The 22,706-nt window shown below is 35.3% G+C and overlaps 1 protein-coding gene across 2 annotated transcripts in view; it reads left to right on the top strand.

Annotated features, from left to right (window-relative positions):
• Positions 1 to 21,777, top strand: part of LOC133516962 (uncharacterized) — a 69,720-nt gene extending 47,943 nt beyond the window's left edge. The window contains exons 10-13 of one of the 2 annotated variants that reach the window (XM_061850035.1): positions 14,082 to 14,399; positions 15,174 to 15,695; positions 15,783 to 16,012; positions 19,646 to 21,777. In XM_061850035.1, coding sequence (XP_061706019.1) covers positions 14,082 to 14,399; positions 15,174 to 15,695; positions 15,783 to 15,935 — 993 coding nt within the window. In that variant the 3' untranslated portion in view covers positions 15,936 to 16,012; positions 19,646 to 21,777. The remainder of the gene's footprint in view (positions 1 to 14,081; positions 14,400 to 15,173; positions 15,696 to 15,782; positions 16,013 to 19,645) is intronic. The other variant, XM_061850036.1, reaches the window with a different exon arrangement.
• Positions 21,778 to 22,706: the final 929 nt, after the last annotated feature.

Genomic DNA, 22,706 nt, shown 5'->3' with positions numbered 1-22,706 from the left:
TAGATGGCGCTAGTAGTCACGTTTAAGTAACTGCTTCTAGGTTATTGGGATTTTTTGACGGAAGTTGAGAGGGTAAGATGAGAACGACAGTAGGAAAAAGGAGGTTGTGTGCGAACAAATCTACGCGGCAGTGATATTTGCTTTTAGATCAAGTCAAGAACTTTCTTATGGTGTTATTAGAATAATGATGTGTCTCTGGTATATTGTGACCAACGTTATCAGTACTCAGAGTGAACAGTGATCCAGTGAGGCTAATATGAACTTAAGGTAAACTTTGTGTGAGGAATGGGGTCGCTATAAGGAGAGGTTTGGAGGCGACAATTAAGCTCAAGAAACCAGGTGGATAATCATGTGATACTCATGTATATATGTAGGTAATAAAGTCGGACACCAGCACAACTCATATCGTCATCTCACTAACATCCAGGCCTCGTATAGGTATGTAGTACACTTACATATCGCTTTCCAGTATCCGTAAAAGCATAAGCTCATTCGATAGGTTAATAAGTATGGTGAGCTTGACGACACAGGGGTTGTATATGAGCTTCAATTATTTCGTTTGCTGATTGTGGATTATTGTTTTCCATTATACCAATACGTCGGAAAGGGACAAACGATAATTAGCGGCATCGTAACATTAGTACACGTTTATCCAATGTTTATTTAGTGGACTGTTACGTCTGCATGTTGGTTTGTAAAATTTTTGCTCAGGTATTTATACATATTTTTTATGTATGAACAAAACTACTGAGGCTAGTTTTAACCCAATACTTACCCCACGCATTGGGTTAAATTAAAAGTAGCCTTATTAGCTTATAGCTTAATAATATTGTATGTAAAAACGCAACTCTTATAGGATGATTCGTGCGTCTGGCTGTCCGTCCGTCTATCACAGCCTATTTGATCCGAAATTACTGGGCAAATGAATGAATGAATGAATTTTAAACATGGGGGATGTAGTGTTATCTATGCCTAGATATAGTGACAGCTGTGGCGCTGTCTCGAGCACGCGGATGTGGGTAGACAGTCCGATGACAGTTACGGTTCATGAAATACAGCCTGGTGACAGACGGACGGACGGACGGACAGCGGAGTCTTAGTAATAGGGTCCCGTTTTACATTTTGGGTACGGAACCCTAAAAATAAAAATAAAAAACAAAGTTTTGCAAACTATGTTGTGTTATAAATATATTAAATAAAAGGCCTCATTGTGAGAATCTTAAATAAAGATTTTTTTTAATAATTTTAGGATAAAAAGTAGAAGATATTCAAGAAAATAGGCAAAAAATTTCTATAAAGGGGGCAGAGGCCCTTTATAGTAAATACCCTTATAATGAAACAGGCACCAGTAATGGGATGGTATAGACAAATCCTATAAAACAAGTATTTACCATCCGTTTTTAAACGCTGACAACATTTTACCATAAACAAGAGCTGCTCAAGAGCTGCCAAAGAGCTGCTCAAGTTTAATTTTTCATTGATATTTGTTAGTTTGAAAATTAATGACGCCATACATCGTATGACTGGAGCAAAAAGTAAATAAATACATACATAGAAAACATAGGACAAATTGGACATTCAACTTTTAAAGCATAAAGCGGTAGGAATTTTACAGATGTCGGTGTAATATCAAAAATAATCCAATTTTTCTCGTAAATGTTCCATGATTGGTGCCGTTAACGTATATCTGAAACTATTGGAACTACAATTTGGAAAAAAAATACACAAAATAGTTCTTTACCCATGAGAAGAAAACCTATTAAAAATCTACAGTTATGCGTGTGTGAAAATACTAAGATTTACCTCGATTCAGAATTATTTGAAACGGCTAAAACAGTCACTAGATGCTATTTGGGTTACTAGTATGATAAATTAAATAATGAACAAATATAATTGAAAATAAAACCTTTTTATTAAAGTTAATAATCCAATTTATTTACCTTATCATCAACAACTAATAAATACAATCACTAATACTTTATAATTGACCAAGATATGATTGAATTAATTATTGACTAATTAATCCATCAATTTAATCATCAGGTAAGTACATTTAAAATAATTATCAACATAGTATTATATTTAAATGTAAGGCTTTTAATAGTACCTGGCAGCTAGTTAAACAAACGTATACTCATGGGATAACAACTTTTCCTATAAAGACTCGGGTGTATTCTCGGACATATCAGTAGCCCGAGTGTAAATTTAATCGACATCATAACGTGACGAACGCGTTTGCGTTAAGTCTCATTTTGTATAGGATTTTGAGTTACCAAAACGTCCCGCTTGGCGCGCTCTTTCTAAATCCAATACAAAATGAGACTAAACGCAAACGCGTACGTCACGTTTCGAAATCGAATTTATTTACACTAGGGGTACAGTTTGTTAGGGTATCGCGTATTAAAGTTACATAGTTCGTCATTTTTTGGCTAGTAATTTTCGTTAAACGCCAAAAGGTCATAGGCTAAATTGTGTCCACCAGTGTAGGGAATGCAAAAACCGGAGGTTTTTCAAAACCGGTTTTTTCTTAGGTTTTACCAAAAAAAACCGAAACCGGTTAAAACCGGTTTCGTTTTTAGAATCAACAATTCTTACATTCATCGCCATGGAATAAAGAAAAGATTGCTTCACGTGTAAAAACGAATGCTAGTATAGTATATACACGATTTGATCACGAAATTAAAGACAGAATATCTGATAATTTTATTGTATTGTATGGGAATTGTCAAATGACTTAATGTTATTTGTAACTAGAATAGGAACAAAACAATTTTATTAAATTTTTTTTTTGTTTGTTGGTTAGACACCGATGGGATAGGTCATTTTTTCTTAAATATATGACAATATCAATTTATAATTTAATGTTATTTGTCTTAAATCAAATGGCCCAATCCGAAATCTTGCTCGGTGTCTTCTAGTATATTAGAAACTGATGGTGTTAGCTTAAACTGGGCAAACACAGGTAGTCAAGTAATTCCATTCTTTAGGGTTTGAACTACCCTTTCCTATTGGTGCGAAAGAGACAGAAAAGGTTGTCGATAAGTCGTTATCACCGAACCAACAAAAGACTCTAAAGCTGCCATTGATATAATTGATTACGTGGAATTTTTCTACAGCGCATCGCATAATAAAATTATAAGTAAGACCTTTTATACCCATTTTTATTAAAAAGCACTACTATACAATTCGTACACCAGCACGGATGTCCTGCCACTGCCAGTACTTTAAATTATTTAAATCTTTCGTATTTTTGTATTTTACCGTACAAAAAGTACCGTAAAAATTCATTTAGCGTTACAAATGATCAAACTAACACAACACCACATTATTTGATTTGATGTCGATTCAACCGGTTTAGGACCGATTTATACCCTTATAATGAATAAAACATGCAACTTAGGTAAAAAAAAAAACCTAATAAAACCGAAACCGGTTTTTTTCAAATTCTAAAAACCCGGTTTTGGGTTTCCGTCAAAAAACCGGTTTTAACCAACCGATTTTTTCGGTTTCGGTTAAAACCGGTTTGCATTCCCTAGTCCAGTGACACCTATCATCAACTAAAATCCAAAGAAATTTGACTCTGTAATTTGTTGGTAATAAACATTAAAACTACCATGATTTTCTTTTTCCCCATATCCATTCCAGAATTACAAATGTGTGGTCTTGGTAATATTGACTTGCAGACTATTTATACATATTTAGCCAACCTATTATATTGGCAAGTGCTGCATTAATATCATTTTTGTGATTGGTTTTTTCATGTTTCTTCGAAAAAAACGGGTAAGTTGGCTAATTTCACAGTATTCTTATTGGTAAATTTTTGAAATATAAAACAATCTTATTAAAAATATTTTGTTCTTGTACATTTTCTAGATTATTTAGTTGTACTGCACCTGCACTGAGATTTCACGTTGTGTTCACTAAGCTTCGTGGCAAATATGTCTGTTACAAAAGCAACCGAAATCTTGATAAAAATGACAATAGCTTTTGTACTGTTGGATCTCAAGCGGTGGAGACTTTTCTAATTACTTGCGCCGCGTAAGCCGGGATTGATAAAGAATTTTAATTACAATAACGAAACAGTTAGATCACTCTGCTATTCGCGGTTTAGATCGCAATCGCTGCTACAATATGCTATATCCTGACATAACCTCCGCAAGTTCGTATGACGCTTAAAGAGTACGCTTGAAATCTCGACCTAAATGACATCAGTACAAGATCGATTTAAGAATGAATAATGTAGTGAGATACCAGTTTGTGGTTGGTTTAATCGAGAATATTCATCTGATGACAGTAACGGTGGTTTTCCTGCATATTCTAAGAGGGTAACCCAACTGGTTAAGTGTCATTCTAGTGTCTTGCTATACAGAATGCGATGGCACTCCCTGGTGCAGCTCAATTCTTGACCTTAAAGAAAACGAGTACGTACCTACTTGTAGAAATTGAGAATATATCCACCATAATAACGGTCTCCGACGTACCATCCAGTATCCAAGTTAGATCATAGTAGTACCTAAGTATTATCATGTGCCATGTACTATACACAGAAATAAAGCAAATAAACGTTTTGGTAAACCACGAAAAGTAATACAGACACAAACACTTTTGCGATGGTGCTAATTTGGTGTTTGTGTTAATTCTAAATCTAAATCATATGAATTATTTTCTGCGTACCTACTTAAACATTATATTTATTAATATTATTGTTTTAGTGTTAGTGGGCATTTTGAGTGCCAATCGACCACATTGATCTTTTGTAGCGGCCCTTTAAAGTTGATTACTAATGCCCGTCGAATCTAGGAAATTCCATATTCTTTGAGCCGTAATGCTCTGTACCTCTTAAGGTTGCAACATGCCGCCCTAAGTAGGTACCTCTTTTTGACACTAACGGTCCGCAGGAACAGAGAATGTGCATTGCAGTCTCCTCTGATTCCTGACAGAACCTGCATGTCGGGTCTTGTTTCTTTCCAATTAGAAAAATATGTGTTTGTTCGACTTGCGGTGTCCCGTCAGTATTCTTATCACTGCGCATGTTTTGTGTCTTTTGAGCCCTAGAAGATCCTTAGTAGTTTTGCTGTTGAACCCTTTGATTAGAGCTTTCGAGTGTTCTTGTCCTCTGCCAAACTTCAACCAATCGATTGCTCTCGTTTTTTCTAGTTTATTAAGCAAGGAATATGCTTCCCGTTTAAACGGTTCTGGGCCGATTAGGGATATATCCGCGCCCTTTCTAGCAAGGTCGTTCGGTTTTTCGTTTCCGTCAATATTGAAGTGCTCTGGTACCCATCTAAGTATGACTTTGTTGGAGTTGGCCAGTGCATTTAGGTTGGTTTTACAGTTCTGGACTAGTTTTGAGAACATAATAGTTATTTAAATGGTGTCTAAAAAAAATTGATGATTCGACAACTACGTACGCACATTTTGATCCATTTATGAGACCGTGTATTTATGTTTCCGTAATTCTTAGTAGGTAAGAACTAACCTAATTATAATTAATTGTAAGCAATGTACGAATATTACTTAAAATACTATAGGGATGATAAGCATTTACTAAAAAAACTCAGGACTCAGGTGCCAATTAGAATTATACGCCAATAACGGAACCTTTTTTATGCAGGTAAGTAATTCGTGCGGTTTTACTTACAATAGACAATGAGTTAGCCGTAAGGACCTGCTTGAAAACTTACTACTCATTAGAGAACTACAATCATCCCCGACCATGATCCACATTTATTTCTTCTTCTTTTCTCCGTTAAATATTTAAAATTACTTAGATAGGGATCTATAAGTTAGTACCTACCTATACCTTTGTAAATATAATAGAGGTAGGTACCCGTAAAAAATTGTCATAGTTACCGATAAATTGATTAATGTATCAATTGCCAGTATACCGTTTGTAGGAAACATCGGTCAGCGTTCAGCATGACTAGTGCGAATCAGTTAAGGTGACTAAGTTGTGTAATTTTATTTTTTGGTAGGCTACGGTTATTTAAAGAAAAACTGACAGAATATTCGCAAACCAAGTAAATTTATAAAATAACTAACCCTGAAGCTAACTTTAAGTCGTTATTAGAGTGTTAATCAATGGTTCAAAAATCAAAGAAACCTATAGATGAATTTCACATCTCTATAAAATGATAGGTAGGGGACATACCCCTCATAACTCGAGACGTGTTTTTGATACTTAATTTTGTATACTGTGCACACTTAGCTTACAAGGAAAGGTACCAACTGTCCGGTTCCGATTTGATTTATGTTTATATGTTATAGAGTAGTCTAAAGTCACGGACATGTATTTTTTTAGCTGCCCAAACAATGCCAAAAAAATATAAAGAAAATCGGAACCAGACAGTTGGGTACCTTTCCTTGTTACTAACTGGCAACACCGCACAGGCAAAAATTATCTATCATTTTGTTTAGTTGTCAGCATCACATGCCGCTGAAGCTTTGAAGGCGAACACTTTTAAACTTACTAGATAGGCTGTGGTTCTTATTTACAAAATTGGCCATTTCGTATATATATACAATCATGGGAATGTAAGAATTTTTAGACATATAAAAAATTCTCTACATGATTCACCTTCTTAGATACCACAAATTGTTCGTATGAATTTATTCTGAGCCTTAAATACAGATTCTTTATTGCTGGAATTTCCCCAAAAAAGGATATCATATCTTAAATTAGATGTGACATAAGCATGATAGGCGGTTAAAAGTGACGATTCGTTCGCAATTTTTTTCAAATTGTATAACGCGTATGAATATTTACTTAATTTATTACATATATTGTCAGTTTGTATTTTCCATGTCAACTTATTATCTATACTTAATCCTAGAAATTTTGTTATGTCCGTTTCATTATGTTCCTTATGTCATCTGCAAAGAGAACCATCGGGTGTACCGTGGCTTTAGGCATATCATTTATGTAAACTATAAACAATAATGGTACATTTTACTAAGTAAGTCCCTGGTATCTCGCTGCTATTTATAACTTTTCTTTTATTCGCGAGCCGCTGGACCGATTGGGATAATTTTGGTATTGGAATATTTCTAGGTCCAGGGACGGTTTGAACGATGAAAAAATATGGAAAGGTTCCGAGGAAAATAGTAATAACAATAATGTTATTCTCCCATATAAACTGTTCCTACGACGACGACGTGTTAAATACGAAAGTCTGCATGTTTGCTTTGATCAAAATGTAATTCGATATCTGAGGATCCGAGAGGACCTTTATAATGAATCTGAGGTCAAAAATGAAAAAAAAAAAAAAAACGCTAGACATCTTGGATTTCTGCATTTTTTGCTCTAATCAAGATGAAAAGCGATATCTGACGAGGATCCGGGAGGACCTCAACAATGATTTACAGGTCAAAAATAAAAATAAAAAAACACCCGCTATCTTGGAGTTCTACACATTTGCTTTGCACCTCTAAATGATTATTGATTGCTCTAAATTTTGGTATAGATGATTTCTATGTATGTTGGATAAAAAAGAACCTTGTGGAAAAGGAATATTCATAACATTATTTTTTGGATCAAGGTGTGTGTCGGGGGCACGGGGTTTTGGTCGGTCAAAGCACCCTATATAAATATCCGTATTTACTCATTTAGGTAAGTAAAACGAATTCTAATAAAATATTTAAAAAGTGAGATTAAGGAACTAAATTGTTTTTTATTGAAGAGTATTAACGATACTTACAAAATAAAAAGCACATAGGACGCCTAATTTTTGAAAAAAAAAGTTATCATCAATTTGGGTATAAACGAGTAAATAGGGGTATATTGAGTAAATACTCAGTATTTACTCACTACCCATCTCTAATTTGGTGTCTAGAGTGCCTCAAAGGAACAAACACACATCCTTTACATCGCGCTGTTGGATAAAAATAGTTTAGTTGTGTATTAGTTTCTGAAATTTATGTAATAATCTGACCGTTAATAAATTTGTATACCTACTACGCCAAAAAGAATAATCTCGCGGCTCCTTTGAAAAATATTACAAGCTAAATTACTTTTGTATTAAGTAGAAAATTTTAGTCTGCAAACGATAACAATATTATATATTTCAGTGTCTCGACCGAGACTTAGCTCTATTGCTAAATATTGAAAATCGATTTATCTCTTGAGCATTGAGATTCTTGAGCATTTTGCTTCTACCAATAAGTGGTTGATTTGAAAGTTAAGTTTCAAAGGCGACACATGTTCAGTGTATGGTCATAATAATCGTCATCAAGCTAGGTCGTTGACGTTATCAGTTGCATTAAATTAAGGTAGCTAATTATCAACGGTTTATCGATCCACAATATCGAGCGCCGAGATTTCACATGATTCCGCCTTGCACTGATAACAACAAGACCGAGACCGAAGCGCCAGCGGCCGCAGCCAAAGGCGTGCTGTGTACTTGACGGCAGTCGCGCGCGCTCACCGCACACCGCTGCCCGCGCTTTACACAAATCACAACTCGCGAAAACCTATCGGAAAACTACTTCGACCTTCATGCAATCATAAAAAAATATTTACTAACCATACCAAACGGATTAGTTCGCATGCATTCCGAGAAGTTAATGCGTACCGTGTAACGTGCATCGCTTAAAATTCAATCGTTCCATAAAACATTGGCCATGATCTGACTTTGTAGTAAACATTGGAAGTGTTCGTTTCAACATGAAAAATAATAAACCTAAGCCACTCGTCGTCATTCAATGCTATGAAGTAAGTTCAGATACTTAGTGCTCCTGTTGTATTGTAGGTAACTAGAGCGAAACAATACCTGATAATAGTGTTATTAGACTAACATGGAGAGTACGAATATCGTGACAGTAAGACCATTAGGTATCCATACAAAATCACTAGGCATAAAAAAATTCCAACATAATGATTTGTGTCGATGATACATCGCCGTGTCTAATCCATATCAGTATAATTTAGATCGTATCTAATCAAAATCGTTATTATCTCTACGGAGAAATATTTTTGCGAAAGCGTAAACAAATCTGTACTCATCAGATACTTAATGTATGTGTGTGGTATTTAACCGTATTCACCTGCAGCAGTGAATACGGATAAGTACCAAAGTAGTAAATAATTTTGTTTGTGTTTCGTTATGTAACTTAGGTAGGTTGCATTCATGTTTACATTTTTCCAATGTCCGGTACGCTAGCTATCTACTACAATACAGCAAACTTCAAACAACAAGCAACAAGCGATGGTTTGGATATTTGATAATAACAACACGGTATACTTACTTAATGGAATTGTTCACCGCCTGACCGACACGTGCACATATATAAGTATTATACTTAGGACGTACAGCCGTATCAAAAGTAATAGATAGAACAACGCCTTTTGCTACCTTTAAATTGTTTTCCAAATAGAGATATGTGACGTTCCGCGGGTAAAGGTAAGTTCCCGGTTGGCGCTTACGCTCTACGCTCCAATTAAGCGCCGATCACCATAAGGTAATATCCGTGGAACGCTACATAGATACATGTATATGTAGATATGTCTACAGGTTTTTGTAACACTTAGGGAATGGTACATACTTTTGAAGCGTAATTTCTTTCACTAGTAGCTATTATCGATGCTGTTCCACAACAGCATTTTTTCGGTAAGTACCGTAGATACAATGCTGATTGTATCTACGGTTGTAAATTTGCCCCTCCCTTTGGTAGACAACTTTAAAAAATATGTACATGATTAGGTACAAAGTATACCTACTCGATTCAAAAAATGTAATTTCCATTCGGTGACACGACCACATGTAACCAAAGTTCAATGTCGGCGACGTAGTTTTTTACACAACTTCCCAAAAATAAGGAATGTAATATCTTCATGTTTGTATGTATGTAAATATATCAAGTTTCTTACTCGTACTCGTAACTCTAATCTCGTTAACATCCTTACGTCATCCCTAGTGACATAGGCTATGTGACATCATAATTTTGAGTTCGCTTGTAAACAGCAATCGCGTTTTTAAATTTTTAATTATTGAGCTATGGCAGAGCGATAGAGAGACATTACCGTTTAGTTCGCATATTGACTAGGCCTTCAGACCTACTGTACTGCCCGCATAGCCAACGTGCCTATCGTTCACGCTGCGTGCCGAACGAAACGCAACTGTCACAGTCGCACTAATGTGGAAGAGTGATAGAGAGAGATGACTACGCTACGCTCCGGAGCGTTAACGATTGTAACGTTGGCTACGCGGACTAAAACCCGATAGAATCCGTCTAAGCTAACTCTATATCGACTTTGACAGGTGAAAATATGTAGTGTCACTTTAAATGTCATATTTTCATTGCTATATTTTCACGCTTTGTTATTGTAAAGTCTGTGCAGAGCTGGACTGATTCGACTTTATTGGTGTGCTAGGGATTCTAATACTTCATAAAAAAAATTGATTTTATTCAGAAACGCCTACGAGTAGTCGAGTTTGCCAACAAATATGCCGTAGATATTGGCAAGTTTAATAAATAAGGACGTATAGATATACCCGCGAGGAAATCGGTCATTTTCCATCTCTTCCTTATAATATAACGTCACTTTGACATGGTTTTACGGTGGCCTAAGGAATTGGCTGTCGGTACAACCCGTACACCTTCCTTCGTACGTGAGAGCTGAAGAGGTTCAGCTGGTACTGGTAATGCTGGTATAGGTATGGGCACGAGAGTTGAAGGCATGCACACAAGAACATAATCAATATAATCATACATGTAATGATGGCCTGATTTTGAAATAAGTATTATTTTTATGTACCGGTAGTAGCTGGCTAGCTGCAAGATTTCTTCAAAGTTCTTTTATCGTGCGATTAAGTCACATTCACTCATTCATTAATTCAATACTGACTTTGCGATTACTTTACCTACTCTGTGTAGCTGTTTGTGTAATCATTCACTAGATACTCTCTGGTGATACCTATACGAGATTTGTCTTGAACTGTCAACATTTTTATTTCATTCACATTCGGCTTGAACTTTGTGACTCAATAATACCTATACTCTTTGATTTACCCTATCATACGCCTTCACGCTTGGTTTAGAACCCTAATAATTTCCAAGAAGGAGCTTGTAACGTTTTTGTGGGTTTTTATACACAACTCGATGTGTGATGATGAATTCCCCCAAGGTTATAAAGAATGCATTTTTTCCTCTATAATGCGATACGTACCTAGATGTTTTATGTGGATCCGAATCGCGTAAACAAACAAATAATAGTTATTTTCACCACACCAGCTGTCTTGATACTTCGAAAACTGATGAGAAAGTTCCATTTTATCCACAGGTGTGGCACAGTAATCAAGTGCATATTTTGAGTTGTTTCCTTATGTTAGCTGGTAAAATTGTTTTTTAAATAATGATTGATAATTATTCAATAACGTTAATTTTGGATTTGTTTGGTTTGATTTTGTTTGATATTTTAAAGTTAGTATTTTCCTTGTGTGGTGAAATTTTTTGTGTTGGGAATGTCGTTGTGGTTCATAGAGAGAGATGACTACGCTACACTACAGAGCGTAAACGATTGGCACGTTGGCTAGGCACCCTGTTGAGACAGTAGCATTTTATCCACAAGAGTGTTTTGATTTGTTTCCTTATGTTGGCAGGTAGAGTTGACATTCATGTTATCATTTTAAATAATAAATATTTAATATAGGTAGCATTCATTTGGATTTGATTTGTAATGGGTGACAGTTGATATTTTCCTTGTGTTGGTGTGATTAAAAAGTTTGTTCCACTCGGTGGCAAAGTTTGTTTAACCCTCGTACCTCGAAGCCCTCGCAAATCTCAAGATTCTAATAATAGAGGTGAAAATAGAGGTTATTTCAGCTATAGAGGTATATATATATATATTTCTGTGATCTCGGAAACGGCTCTAACGATTTCGCTGAAATTTGGTATATGGGGGTTTTTGGGGGTATACAATCGATCTAGATTAAGTCTTATGTTTGGGAAAACGCGTGTTTTCGAGTTTTCATGCGTTTTTCTTTCGACGCAGAATTATGGTCGCTAATTTCGTGTTGCCACGCGGACGGCTAGAAACGAGTGTTACGGGTTCGAATCTCGCCCGGTGACTAACTTTTTTTTTTATAATATGTTCAAGTTTATATATAATTTTTTAATTTTTATTGTTTTAGACAAGTTTAATTTAGTAAAAAAAAATAGTTAAGGTTATCACCACCATATTACAATAAATAGTTATAACCGAGCTTGTTCGGTCGCCCAGGTACTTACTTATATATACGAGTATGGTTGTCTGAGTACCCATGACATGAAGTTGAGCTTACTGTGGGACTTAGTCAATATGTTTAAAAATGTCCTAAAATATTTCTTTATTATTCATTTATTTACCTACCTACTTACTACGCTTTACTTATTTTATGCTGAGTTCATATTTTAAATGCTTTGGAATTTTAGACGATTCTGTTGAATATAAATTTCTAGAATTAAAATTTATCTGTGGTCGCTTGCCTATTTGTCGGCTCAATCTCAAAACTAAAATGGATCCGTAAATTGTTAGTTAACTAAATGATGGGTTCAGAGTTAGAAGCTTGGCTCTACAAGAGATCTGATAACTTTTTGACAGTGTGAGCCTTATGGTAAGGCTTGGCAAAATATTACATAAAAATGTTTTTGATGGGATTTCACTTATTTTTGTATGTTGCTTGTGACACTGTACCATCCCCTAATTTAAAGGGTTGGCGGTGATTTACTCTTAAAAGAAATACGTATCTGGGGGTTTCTTTTATACAATCTCTTTTTACTGATTCCCCATACAAACTTCAAATTTTTTTATGCTTAATATGTCCACTATTGACATTGTACCCCGAGAATTTTGTTTATCTGGTATAATCGAAACCCAGGTTATGAGGGTTCAAAATAACGACGAAGCGCTTCGAGAAAAGGTAGGTAGTGCCCTTGCGCTTCGCTTTGATCGTCTTGGCGGGAGCACTACCGTGTCCCCAGATTGTATTTGTATCTTTAAATTCCGCTTAGATTATTTCAAAAACCCTAAAAAAAATGCTACTTTCGTTTACATTTCGTTACAAGTTTTCTCCGTGCTGCAATATTCTCATTAGAATTACTTTTTACTTAGCTGGTTGCATGAATGCGAATCATGAAACCTGAGTACTTATAGTCGAGGTTATGTACAATAAGTATAATGAATGTAGCTATCTAAAGTGAAGTTCAATAGAAATGACAAATATGACAGATTTTGTTAGCATTTGATAATACGTCGAATGCTAAAAGATCTGTTAAGACGAAAGTGGAGGACCCGTGCAAAATCACCTTTTCATACAAACGTAGTCCTCATTTTCCTCTCTGGATTTTAACATTATTAAAAATATATTGACAGTTTGTTGTATATTAGCCTCAGCTTTGCCCCTACGTTTCATTTTTTCGATTTTTTATTTCTATAGGAGTTAGACGCATTTAAAATTTTGTATGAAATCTATTTTTTGCTCCTATATTTTATAATAATACAAAAGTCGAAAAAAAGTCAAAGGTAGTGGCATAGATATGGTTAATATATGGTTTGTATGGAGAATCGGCAGTTCTCTTTCTTCTTAAAAAGTTTTACGCTGGTTGTTTTCATTGAAATATTAATCATTCACATATATTTTAGCTAGTAATTGATATAAATAAAAAAATAAGTATAAACTGTTGATAAAATCATGTTTGTCCACAAAAAGTGCGAGATTACGAAGAAATGAAGGTAAATAATCTGGATTTTTTCCATTATTTGCCATTTCTATTGAACTCCACTTTAAGCATTCGCAAACAAAATTGTATTTACAACTGATGATAATACTTTTTTAAAGTACCATATACTTAAGTATTATAAATACAGCAGGTCTAGGTTTAGATTTTATTCTATTGGAAATAAATTTTCCTCCCCCTTTCTATTTGCACGTTAATGTGTACACTAATTGCAGAAAACCTAGTCATAGTCATTTTATTCATATAACAATATAGGTACATTGCATTTGAATTAAATAACACTATACATCTATATCTAACTAACATACTTACCTATATTTACTTGTTTATATAGACACTTTGTATACTCAATTCCAATTTATATTTAGGATCGCCAGCAAACGCTACCGCTGAGGAAGGAAGAAGCTCAGTCGGAAATCTTTACCAACGGGCACCAGCAGGCGAAACGAGAAGTGACCAACGGGCATACGCAGCAAATACGTGAAACTTTCAACGGGCACGTTCAACAAACACGCGATACACCAAACGGGCATGTAAGCGAAGCTTTGAACGGGCACATTTTACAAAAACGCGAAGACATAAATGGGTTCCAGCAAAAGCGGGAAATCGCAAATGGACAATCGCATTCTAATAAGCATATACAGCAAAGACGAGAAGCCACGGACAACCCTCCTCCACCACCACCGGTAAGAAGTTTCTGGATGATCTCAGTACCTTTACAAATGGTGTATTCCCATCTGTGCCCGCCCCCTGACTGGCTATAACTCTATACTTGTTATAGGCAGTTGTTATGATGAAACCAATAAACATGATTTCATATTTATGATGTAAATTATTTATGCTGAACAGCGTCAAGTAAGTACCTACATTATATGATTTTTATTTCACGAATTGTAATTTTAACTGTTCAAATAGCAACTCTCAAAATCGACATTTGTATAATAACAAAGGCAGGAAGAAACCGGCTCGGTCATAGATGGGAATACACCTTACAAATGCCATTGAATCAGGTTCATGAGTCAGCAAGTTTGCTATGCATGCCTCACCAAACATTTACGAATTTTTCGATCATAAACCTTATCTATAGCATCGTCAAGAGTACCGGAAATGTTACAAGTAATCTATACCAAATTTTTACCTACTTAATTTCTTTTAACTTACCGTACAAACGTTGAAATAACTGTTTCACAATTAAGGAAATTTATAAAATGTTTTAGAAATTAAACATCGCTAATCGAGAGTATCCTTAAAATATTTTACCATCCACCTCATCAAAATGTATGATTTGCTCATTCATTGCTGGAATTTGTTGTTGAACAGCAATTAAGCATTTTATTGGCAGAGCAAATCGCCAAGAATTTTAAACTTTGCATCATAATTTACTTTTGGTTAATTGGCCAATTGATAAATCGGTTGAGAAATCTGGCCTTGATAACTAAGTTGTATTAACTTCCTTTCAGATGCCAGCGGTGAATGGTCAACAGAACGGAGAACATAAAAAACTAGACATATTGAAATCGATTCCAAAAACACTTAACACAGATCTAGTTAACTCTTTGAACCAAAGAAATGGTTCGTTAGCACGAACGCCTACGCCCGACTACAATAACAAGACAGATTTTAAGACACAATTTAAACTAAAGAGCGTGAAAGATGACAAGGCCGAGCTGGACTCGCTAGAGTCGTATACATTAAAGAATCCCGCTAACGTGCAACCAAAGCCGCCATCGAATTATTTTGTGAAAGCGCCAGTTGGGACAGCGACGATGAAGAAACACCTGAGACCGGTGTCTGTCACTATAGGGGAGTACGCTGGAGGCGGAAACAGCCGGCGTGAACCTTCAAAACTGGAGTTCCTCAGTGGTGACAAACTTGATGGGCCTTTGCCGGCAGACGATGATGAACATATTTCCAATAGACTTCAGTCGGAGTTAGCGCTTACACTGTCTAGGTCCAATTTACGCAAAAAGACTGACGCATTGGTAAGTACAAAATGTAATAATCGTAGTCGAGGCATTCCCAGTAAATGATATAAAGTAATAACTATATCTACATTGATTCTCTTGCAGGATTATCAGATAGGTCCAGATATCCAGAGAGTAGATAACAACGAAGATAGTGATTGGTCTATTGACAAAAAATTTCACGCCAGATATGGAAACAATCTATTGCCTCTACCACCGAGCATAACAATACCCAAAGTATCGAAAGTAAAGCATTGAGAGGCGTTTCAAATATCTTCAAATTTTGTTATTGCGTCATTATCCATTGTCTTTTACACAAAGATGATTATTTATATGTAAGAATGACTCAGTCTTATACCTTACAACTTAGTCCTATTTAACACAAGTCTTCGTTTCTATACCTATTAATATCACGAGCACAATCAATTTCGATATGCACGAGTGAAATTAAAAAAGAAACACGAGAGTGGTGTGAAATTTATAATCGAAGTAGGTAGGGAGGTACTTATCAGGTGGTGGTGCTGAGGTTAAGAGGAATTCCTAGTTGCGATTTTTCCATACAAACGCTCTCGACTGATTCCTCCCTGGATTTTTAACCTAGAGCAGTGATTTTTTCAAATAAGATCAATATCATCAATATCTGTGCCGCTATGTTTTGCTTTTTTGGATTATTTTATTTTGAAGAAAGATACAGCGCCTCGAAAATCGCAAAAACGGCTAAATTGAATTGGCTGTAAAAAAAAGGCACAGTATACAAATATGACAAAAAATATCCAAAAAATCAAAACATAGCGGCATAGATTATTTCTTCCTCTTGCAATTTCCAAAATTTCATAATGATTAGTTGCGTTTTGGAGGAGGAAACAGTCGAGAGCGAAACCTCGATTATTGAGTTTTTTGCGAGTGAATTTCGGTCCGAGCTGCAGTTGTCCTTATCGCACGAATTGGAGGCGGAGACAGTTTCTAAATATACGTACACAGGAGGAATAGTGATGGGCATAACATCCTTATTAGGGATTGCAGAACCGGTACTGTTTTAAAGAACCGGGATTTCCCGGTACTTTCGGAACTGGTCTAATTATTTCATTATTTTAAATAAAACGACAGCATTTTGCGATTTGACCACCTTTCGTATTATAATTTAATAATCACATTTTCTTTTATTACGTAGTAGGCAACTTTTTTTAGAAATATCGTATTTTACATTGCTCACACTTGTGCGTCACAAGTAAAAGATAACTACTTTGATGTTTGCCACTAGATAGAAAATTTAATGAAATTACATTGACGAGGGGATTTATATATAAGTATCGCAGTCATATTGTATAATCCGCCGTATTACATTACGGCTAGCCGATATCAAAATAAGGGCCATTTTGAAATGCGGCGGTTCAACGATTAAGGTATGTTGGGTAAATACCGGATGCGGGTGAAGAACGTAGGACATTCATTTCCCCTTAATTTGGCTTTATTTTTTAATGTTGGCAACATTGTGTAAGACGCCATTTCATTGCGCCTCGACTGTCAGTGTCCCCGCGTCGCTCAGGGAGTCGGGCTTGTGCTATGTGCAATCACAGAGAGCAAGGTAAATTTCGCGAATTCTTCCTTCTATCCGATCTTCGCTCTGTAATTTATTTTGCGTATTGTGATGAAACTGTGTTTGTTTTTGTAATTGTGTTAACAGACCTAGCACTGCTGTAGACCGATACCCCCTTTTTCCCCCTTTTTTTTGACCCTTCCAGGTAAAGATCGAACCAGAAACAATCAGATCTTTACCTATTTAAAAAACAGCAGTGATTATCAAACTTTAAATTTTCTTCAATTTACCTACTGACCTTAATTATCACATTTATTGTTTTCTTGATCACACTTTCGTACCATTATTTTTATCCAGTGCCACTACCAGCGCGACGGTTACTGACAATGTAATTTTTTTAATTTCCGTAACCCAAAGGTTGTCTTTTAGCGATAAGACCGCATGTTGTTTACCTGTGCTTATGTGTATGTTTTCTTTTGTATTGTTTTCTTTTATTGAGGTGTGCAATAAAGAGTATTTATATTGTATAGGGATGATGATACATGTTGAAATTTATAACAAAATCGAGTAAAATAGATAGCAAATAAGCAACTTTTCGCAATAAAGTACCTACACATACGGATGCATAATGTAGATGTGCACGCATACATACATTGCTAGTTTCGGATACAAAATAGAGATAGGGCTTCGAAATTAGTTTCCTTAAAATGCTTCAAGAGGGCTCTCTTTTCCTATATATTTACTTTACTCTTTACATACGATCCTTACATTAAAAAAAAAAAAGATTGTATATCAACTATATATATATATATATATATACACATAATTGCAAAATTAAACCAACAAAATCGCAATTTTAATTATGTTCCATACTTCAAGATGGACTCTCAGTGACCTTGACCTTTTTAAAGAACTACTAAGTCTTTTTGATTTCTAAGTTTGATTCTTATTTTTTTGGCGACCTTCATTAAAAATGACTGAGCACGATTATTTTTTATTTTGATTTTTGTCCCTCCTACTTAAGTACTTAATATCTTCCAGACCTTCCAGTACTTACATTCCATTCAAAAAACAATACATTTACACTTTCCCTAAACCTGTACAGTTCACGAAATCTTAAATTGTCAAAACTTCGCAACGTATCTATTATTTTAGTGTTTTTTTTTATTACTTCGGGTAAACCTTACAATAAGAGGTTTCTTAGCACATTGTTTACTTATCAAATTGCCTTATGACATAGGTATCAAAGTTTGAGAGCCACAATTTTACCAATTTTTGTATCAGGGTTAAGATCGGATACAAAAGGGTAGACACCGGACCTATTTATTTGTGATACCTTATTCTCTTTCCATTAGAAGCAACTTTTTTTCACCATCCAATGTTCTCCCTTGATGGCAAAACACTCGTTACCCTAAAAAAAAGTATGTCTCATCTTTACACAGGTACAAAACTAAAACCGTTCTATATTGAAGATTACCAAAATTCAGGCCGAATCTACGGTTATTATTTAACGATTCGCTACGTACTTAAAGAATCTGTCACGTGTTGAGATCTCGAAAAAACATTTTTTCACGAGTTCTCTCAATTGGTCCCAAAATTGTCCGGCATTATCCCAACATACTTTACCCAGATTGTCATTGCGATACGTTCTTCAATAAGGCGGCCCAAGTTTAGCCCCATCGTACTACAAGTTAAATAGATTGTAGTTTAACCATAGGTATATTTATACCTACTTACAAAATTTCACAATACACCATGATCACTCTCAACTTACTGATACGGATAGGTCCAGTCAAGTGTAAAAATATGGGTGTACACATCTTACTCAAAAATATGTCCCATAGCATCTTATTCCAGTGTAATAAGAGCGTAGTACCATATTTATGAGACGATTCTTTCGATACATATTTTTGCACTTGACTGTACGACGACAACCGAAGCTGAGACATCATTCTATTTTGCAGTTTTTACCTATATGGTAATTAATATCATTCAATCAATCAATCATTTATTATTTCGTCATCATAGGTGTAAAATACATTTAGTACAGGTGATAGGGTGTTTAGTATTAGGGTGTAATAGATACAGTATAATATAAAAATGAAAAACAATATTACGTGGTAACAACAAAAACAACTTGCGTCGGGCAGCGCAGAATAAATTCCGTCTGGCTCGCGGGCGATGTCGACGGAACGGCGCGCAATGAGCGAGCGCACGAGTCTCGCGTCTGTGTGCGCGCACTCACACTTAGATAGCTCCGGCTCCCGCCCACCGCAGCGCGACAGAAACATAGCTTCAAAAATTCGAGATTTGAAAAGTTGCTCAGCTAGGAATTGCTCTTAATAAAGAAATGTTAGTTTTGTAAAATATATAAAAGTTAGTCTTCAAGGAGGGATATGCTCTTAATTTATTAATATTCTTTTTGTTTCAGGCCGACGCAGGTCGATGATTTGAAGATCACTGTGATTTGTGATTACAATTAGTTAAATTAGTGTGTTTTATGTCGCATACTTTAAATTAAGAAAATATTTTTATAAGGGTATCTTAATATAATATGTAATTAAAATAATATGTTTTCAATACTTGAAAATTGAATTTAATAATTGAAAAGTCCCGAATAAGAAATTGCCATTAACGGTTTTAAAAAAGCGTTTTAAATAAATCAAGTTAATTTTATTTATTGCTGCTTTAGAATATACATCGGCACTGAACAGTGCATTGCCAAAGTTATTCTCATAATTGTTGGAAGTCAAGTTGAAACTTTACTGTGGATATAGCTTAGGTACAGTCAATGTTATAAAGCCCGGCCAAAAATATATGATCATATTGATCATTGTCAAGAGGGCGCTGTTATTCTTATGTATTGGGTGACAGTTCAGTTTAGTATGAAAAATGTAGTTCAAATTAAATTGCGCAATATGGCGCGTGATCATATATTACTGGTCAGACTTTAAATATGTTGTCACCGTACGTACATCAATAGAATATCATCATATTCATAAAAGTTAGGAACCTCTTACGAATATCTGATAAATTTTGTCTCTTTCTAACTAACAGATATGCCAAAATGATGGATAAAGACAAACGATTATCAACGGTTTGTTAGATTAGTACCTTAGTAGACAGACGTTTATGTATAATGCCATAACAACATACATTGTATATCCTTGACTGTACCTACTCGTTTACAGATGCTGCTGATAGGACCATGTCGTAAAAGGAGAAAAAATATAAATTTAAATAAACAATAAAGTAGGCATAACCTATGCCTACTGTATTTGACATTTAATTAAAATTTCATCACACTTGCTCGACAAAGCTCTTATTTCATGCAGGTATACTGAAGGACAAACGCATGTATTGTTCCCACGGGAGTTATGGATTGAGAAAAAAGCTATAACACCCGAGGGAGTTATAGCTTTTTTTATTGTGTCACTAATTCTTACGAATGAAAAATAAATGAGTTTCACTTTTAAAATACGGCCGTTTATTATTTATTTTTATTGTTTATGTTAAACGATATTTAATTTGATTCATTTAGTAGCCATATAACTCATATAAGTAAAATATTTTTTAAAAATTTTCAATCGTAGCTGAATGCCGGATAGGGTTGTGCCTTCGATGCCTAAACTGTCAAAGAATGACAATATGGCGGATTAAGAATAATTTCGCTTAAAATTAAGTTTTTTCTTCGCAAGTGTGATGTACGTAACTCCGGGGGTAAGAATATTTCAAACTCGAGTCTTTAATGCACTCCAGCCTGTGGATTTTCACAGTGTCCTATTCTAGGTTTGTATTAATTGCATTGCGACGAGGCAGCTACGAACACGTGTCACTATCAGCTCAACGAGGGGGGGCGGGTTTAGGGTCGGCAACGCGCATGTAACTCCTCTGGAGTTGCAGGCGTACATAGGCTACGGAGACTGCTTACCATCAGGCGGGCCGTATGCTTGTTTGCCACCGACGTAGTATAAAAAAAAAAACTCACTTAAATACTTCCTTTCCTACCTTCTTTCAAATTTCATGTCGAGTGTGGGCATCTGTATTATTATGAGCTTTTTCATTTCAATTGATAATAATAAATTGCTCATGAATGTGCTACTTTTCCGCCCTAGCTAGTTCGATAATTAGCACTTTACGTGCCTATGTCGAAAATTTAAAGGGCCATATGTAGTGTAAAACGCTGTACTTATACAATACGCGTACGAATATGTGATTCGCAACTGGTGTCTATTTAAAATACTTCCTCCGGTCGTGTTTCAATATATCACCGCTCGTTGCGAATTTCCTACTTTTCGCACGTGTATTGTATAAGTACTGTAATATTCAAGAGATTTATAGGTCAGTCTTTGGTATATTAAGTACGAAATAGGGCTACCTACTTTCTTATTGTGAAATATTCAGTTAAAACATATAATCCAGCTTAGTTTACGTGTACCTAAGTATGTGTGTTTAGTTTAAATTAGGCGTCAATTGTTGTAGTACGAATCACTGTCTAATTTTACGAATTACCTAAGTCATAATCGTAGATATTAATAATAAAAAAATATTTATGGACATGTACCTAGTGTTTTTCTTTACCATAACTAGTAATACTCTACATAGGAATCCTCATAATAAATAATTCGTAACTCGCTTACCTATAGGGACCGTGCGCGTTGGAGGATCTTCCATCAGGCCTGAATCAGAAACAAATATTTACAGTCGAGGAAATTGATTCTGTAGCAATTTGCGGTATAAGTAAAAATGGTTGTTCATACATGGTTCATACTTATGCTATGAGCTGTTAAATGGCCAATGTAAAGTGAACAGAATCCATTTCCTCGACCGTATATTGACTCTTCACGCTAAAGCAAGTACTACCATCTACTGTTCTCGTATGTTTTCTTGTGCATAGTAGGTTCTGCTATCTTGTTATATTGGACAAGGGCGGATCCACCGTTGTGGGCACGATGGGCATGCCCACAACCCTAATAGGGTGCCCTATGAATTCCTCGAGTAAAATTATGCCGATTTTTGTTTCGCAGATGCTATGACAGAGGAATCTTTGTAAAAATTTCATTACACAAAGTAGTTCGTTGGTTGGCATAACATTGATACGCGGATTTACTTTTCGTAAATTGATAGTTTGATAACTGTCACACTTACCCAAGTTGAAAACAGATTATCTGGTGTTACTTAGAAATTCTCGCCACCACGAGTCCTAATTATTTGTAAAAAATAAAGATTATTTACTAACAGGGGCAATTACTTTTAGCTTGTGGAGTCTTAGAAATCTTCAACATTCACAAATATTAGTACAATATTTTAAAATATTGCCAGCTTTTAATTTACATCTGTAGGAGTTTTTTAGCGTAGTTAGCGTAGCGTTCATCTATCTATGTATAAAAAGTGCTCCATAGACTGCAATAAATCGTTTACGATTTTCGATACCTATATTGTCGACCCGAATATTATAAGTACCTACCGCAATTGCTAAATTACTAATTTAA

Source organism: Cydia pomonella, chromosome 4 (genome assembly GCF_033807575.1).
Source record: "Cydia pomonella isolate Wapato2018A chromosome 4, ilCydPomo1, whole genome shotgun sequence".
Lineage (NCBI taxonomy): Eukaryota > Metazoa > Arthropoda > Insecta > Lepidoptera > Tortricidae > Cydia > Cydia pomonella.
Note: the sequence above shows the minus strand (reverse complement) of the source record. Positions and strands in the feature narration are given on the sequence as shown.